This window comes from Amblyomma mixtum, chromosome 9, assembly GCF_055824585.1.
Source record: "Amblyomma mixtum isolate Tamu chromosome 9, ASM5582458v1, whole genome shotgun sequence".
Taxonomy (NCBI): domain Eukaryota; kingdom Metazoa; phylum Arthropoda; class Arachnida; order Ixodida; family Ixodidae; genus Amblyomma; species Amblyomma mixtum.
In genome coordinates, this window is record NC_143020.1 from 106,947,227 (window position 1) to 106,952,446 (window position 5,220).

General features: G+C 44.3%; 1 protein-coding gene across 1 annotated transcript; it reads right to left on the minus strand.

The window, feature by feature from the left end:
* Positions 1 to 572: 572 nt before the first annotated feature.
* Positions 573 to 4,898, minus strand: LOC149330575 (uncharacterized). The gene has a single exon (XM_089561196.1). The coding sequence runs from the start codon at positions 4,641 to 4,643 to the stop codon at positions 3,432 to 3,434; it is 1,212 nt and encodes a 403-aa protein (XP_089417322.1). The 5' UTR covers positions 4,644 to 4,898; the 3' UTR covers positions 573 to 3,431.
* Between the last annotated feature and the right edge of the window lie 322 nt (positions 4,899 to 5,220).

Sequence of the window (5,220 nt, forward strand, 5' to 3'; positions counted from 1 at the left end):
CTATGACAACTGTGCACTTATCTTTACATCAATTCAAGCCTGCGACAAATGTGCCCTTACCTTTGATCAGCAGTAGCCAGAATAACCCCAAGAAGACATTTATACAGTGGGGCACACAAAGCACCTCTACTTGAAATGCACTTAGAAACAATTACATGTTCAACCTGCTATGTTGCCCCCAAACCCGCTTTGAGAGTGGGGCATCCCTGAGGAACTCTAAGTACTGATAGTAGGATAAAATGCCAGCATCACAATAGACTACACCATGTGTAGGGATACAGAGGCTAAACTTCTGGAAGTCAAGAAAAAAAAGGTTTAAAACAAATTTTTTGGCCCAATGTAACTTGAAGAATGGAGTGTTCCCAGCTTTCTACTAAACTGGGTGAATGGCGCCCGCACTGCAGATTAACTTTATATGCGAACCTCCAAGGGAGGTTGTTTTCAGGCATATGTGTTGCATAGTTATGCAGAACAGCATTTTCTATTTTCCCAAACTTTTGCAAAGATATGTGAAAGGGTGGTAAAGAGAGTCTTTTAAACCTCACGTGAAAATGAATGCAACGACATCAGAATTAAAATAAAAGCATTTTATTTGGCCCCCACTTTTTTCACTAATTTAATGCTTGTGTATCTTCCAGTGTTTCCTTCTGTTCTTGCTGCCATCTGATCACACTTATCACTGAGCAACATTTAGTATTTAAGCAATTGCACGTTTGAGGCAAAAATAATAACAAGCAACTCACAGCATTTCATTTGCTTCATTTCCCACAACAGTTAACAGCACAACAACAGAACTGGTCCACCCCAGAGAACAAATAATACTAGTCACCAGTCCAAACTAACAATATCCAACAAGTAGAAAGAAACAATAGAATTTCTGAAGCACCAAACATGACTCCCCACTAACAGAGTGTAGAACTAGGTAGGCACCATGTCATGCGTGCCATAGTCAACATGAACAGCGCTTGTACAATGGAATATCATGAGATTCGCATGCTTAACTGAACTGCATACTATGAGCATGCAGCTCACTAAAATACCACCAAAGCTCAAGAAGTTTCACACAGTGTCGTGGTCGCACCAGGTATTATTCTAAAATACTTCTACATGACACAAGACAGAGGATGAGAGATTAAAACCAGAAATATAATACCTTCACCTCTATGCTTCATTGAGTCTCTGGAAGGCTGAACAGCCTGAGAATGCCAATACTAAACATATTTAAAATGGGCAGTGAAAATAAAAAAGCACAAATCTCATAGAAAATAAACACGCACACAGCACAGTCATGTAAGTATGAACCAGCTGCTCAGCAAAGGACAGTATGCCCGCACGCGCAATAAATCTGAAAATAGTTCAAAGAAAAGAAAATGGCACAAATGTAATTTTCAGGCAGACATCATGCCTAAGACAGGTACGTGTCATAAACATAGTTTGTAAATGTGGACATTTAATGCGCAAATCTGCCTAATTAGAATATGAACGTGTTTGTTATGCTACACTGGGCATTATTTTAGCCACAAGCTATAAATGCTAACTGAAGCAATGCTAGATTAGGTTACGTAGGATGAACATTTGACACAGATGTTCTCAGAGAGGTCACCATTCTTGAACTCCCTGCAACAGTTTCATGTAAAGCTGCCTGACACACCGTGCATAACTGTGAGTGGCTCACATGCCACATTTCTGTTACAAGCTACTCATATGGCAGCAAATGCTTGGTTGGCACCGGATTTGAAATACCCCTTTTTTCTAGTTCCAATGTCAATTTTCTAAAGTGCAAGGCATAGGTTTGCAGAAATAGATATTACCACATAAACATTTTTGGAACCACAGAAACCAGTGCATGATCAGCTTGCAACACAATAACACCCATGCCAAAACACGCAGCGATCAAATGTTTTAGCATTCACACTGCTGGATAGAAGTACGGCAAGTTGGAGAAGATTACCATACCAAGAGCACACATGAAAATTATACAGGAAAAGAAGGACAGACTGCCGATTAAGTGAAACAAAACAAAGAAAGCCCATTCCTCTCTAACCAGTAGAATGTCGGCTGCGTGACGAAAATTAGAAAAATACCCCATAAAAATGAGCCTATGAACATGTAATATATGTAGGCAAAAAGTCAAATTCAGAACCAAGGAAACAACCAGTTGTTCTGCTGACACCCATGCCAATGACTTCTATGCCTAAAAAAGCATAAAACATTACTAGTCCATTCTCACACGCATGCTATAGCAACATGGATGTGAGAGAAGGATGGCCTGCTGCTGTTGATGTAACACTAGACTGCTAGTTGCAAGCAATATTATAGAGTATGTTTTCTGGAATACATGCCAGGACATTTATAAATTGGGATTCTATGCTCATACACTTGGTGTAAGGGTATGCAGTAGACTACAATACTCAACAACCTTCGAACTGAGGCTCTTTATGTGCGACTACTGAGAGGATCTGCTGACCTCACCATATTTAACTAGCATTATAATGTAATATCACACTTAGGTGCGATCTGGTTCTCACTTCTTATAGCAGTCGAGAACAGAAACGCAGTTATCTACTTTTTCGTGAATCCTAGAAGTAAAAACTGGTGTTTTGTTTACATACTAGGGAATGCTACCTGAGCTGTACTCAAAATGGAAATAATATTATGTGAAACTATATTTGCGACCAAGTTTAAATAGGTACTGAGAAAAAATTTACTCTTGCCTGTATTTCTAAATTACTACATTCTAATCATATATGTTACTTTTACTGGAAACAGAGCTTTCGTAAGCTCGAAAACGACAAAAAATGATAGTGTTGCCATCAGCAGCTGGTTTCACAAGTAAACTGCGATGCATCAATACAGTCTTTCAGGTGCGATTCCTAGAGGCTTCGCTAAACTAACAAAGGTGGATTAAAAAGTATTGCGCTTTCCCGCATAACAATGTTGCCCCTAACAAGATGGCCGACTTCGCTATAAAGGAACTACGTGGTCTACAGGACAGGCGCTAAAGGTGTGGATAGAATGTAAGAAACATATTTTGGAAGAATGAAACAAAAAACCAGTCTTTCTTGCTTTGTTTCAGCTCGAAACGCATGGACCGCCATCTTGTTGGGGGCAACATTGTTATGCGGGAAAGCGCACTTGCGGAATTTTGAATATCCCCTACATGAGCCATCAATGACATAAAAAGAAACAACGGAATTGAATGCCTTTGAGCACTTTCAAAAATAAAAACTCACGAGTAAAACACTTCAAGAAAATTTCTAGCAGGGAAGCCTGGTGCTGTGTTTTTGTTAATGAGTAAAAACATTAAAAAATTCAGGTAAAAGATACAACAATAGTACAATGAGCCCCTGCATATATTTGGCCATATTTGAGCCCCTACATATATTTGGCCATATTCACAGGAGGGGTAGACAAAATCTAGCCTGGACCACTTAGTTCCCTTCGTCTCGTTCTCCAGAAGACAGAGTCATGCTAAGCCTCAGCTGCAGGGTTCCATAGCTCCAGAACTGGCACCCAGCCAGGGCAGCTACGTGAAGTGGACCACCAATGTTGAAAGGAGGGTTGTCTTCAGGTCCAGGAATTTGGAAGGACGGCTGGGTTGCCATCATCGAGGTGTTGAGAAAAAAGCGAACCTCCTTGGTCGAATCTTGCGGATGGACCACAGCCAGTGTCAAGGACTTGCGGAAGGGCCATTGCAGAGCCGGGTTCTTGGAGCCGGTACAGAGCTGGATCATGAATTTGAGCACCAGATCGTCGTTGTTGCCAGTGCAGTCGCAGGACTTTGACGGGGATGCCAACTTCCGCTCGCAGCGAACACCCAACCTCACCGAGTACCCGCACACGTCGAACGGGGCACTGTACACTTCCTCAGCGTACTGCGGGGCCTGTCGCATGAAGTAGCGAACTCTGCTGACGACCACGGCCAGACCTTGCGGGCGCCAGGTCGCCGAGAGAGACAGGAGGCCGATGGAACGAAGCAGACCGACCGTGGCGGTGAGCAACTCGGACTTCGAGACACCCGTCGCGTCCCTGTTGTGCACGTGTTCCACGAGAGAGTTGATTTTTGTCTCGAGGTTGTACTGGAAGTCGACCACTTCGGCAAGAGAAAGCCCAGGCGACTTCTCCGAATCACCGGCGGGTTTCGAAAAGCCAGATGCGTCGGATGCTGCGGCGGTTCCGTTGGATTCCAGCGTAGCGTCACGCTTCCCGCACACTTTACGGTGATCTAACATGCTCGACCTCAGCACATCGATACTGCAACGGTCACAGGTGACGGTCTGGAAGCGACACTTTTGGTAGAAATGCGACGGCAACTCGCGCAGCATCGTCACGAACGGACATCCGCGCCTAGCGTTCCAGCACTTCACTTGCAAGCATTCGATCTCCTCCACGGAGGTAGAGAGCCACTGGACCTCACCTTCGGCGTAGGCTGTGTCGTCTATCGGACAGCGCTGGCCCCTTCTGAGCGTCGCCGCGTAGCACGGCTCGCAGAGAGCGTGAGAACAGCTTAGCAGCGCCGTTCCCCTCGTCAAGACACGGCAGGAAGCGCAGATACGGCTGGCGTCGATGGGGTCTTCGAACTCGGTCGGTTTCCAGTCGTACTCCGGCGAAAAGCCGCTCAGTGTGCAGCGGGTGTTTGGCATTGCTGTGGCCGTGATGTCAACGCTAGACGCAATCGAGCTCAGGCAACAGCGGCTTTCGCTGCGATCAGGAAGAACAGCAGCAGCGGACGTAGACAGTTAATCTAGATGCGCCTGAAGTCGTGCGGATGGATTACTGATACATATATGACACCTGATAAGCGCCGACAGTAGCGGCAACATGTGATAAACACGGCCGCTGCTGTCAAAACACGACAAGTTGGATAGCTGCCTGCCGCGCTGACGTCTTCACCTGATCTGCGCTGTGGATTCAGACGGCTTGCTACCGGCTTTGTGTTTAACAGCTGGTTTCTTGTAAATGCTACGTATATTTATTAGTTTTCAGATATACACGAGTGTTCATAATTATGGTACGAAAAGAGATGTCTGAGTTATAGAATATTAATGCCTTTTTTTTTCAACCTTTAGCGCTTTAGCTTCGAAACTGTATTTTGTGTCATTCAAAACGTTCAGACGTGTCGGCAAAAAAAAAAAAAAAAAAACAATGTCTGGAAACGGGATCACGAATTCTATGCCTTCGCTATTTTGCTGTGAACCCCTAGAACGCTGCACAGTTAAT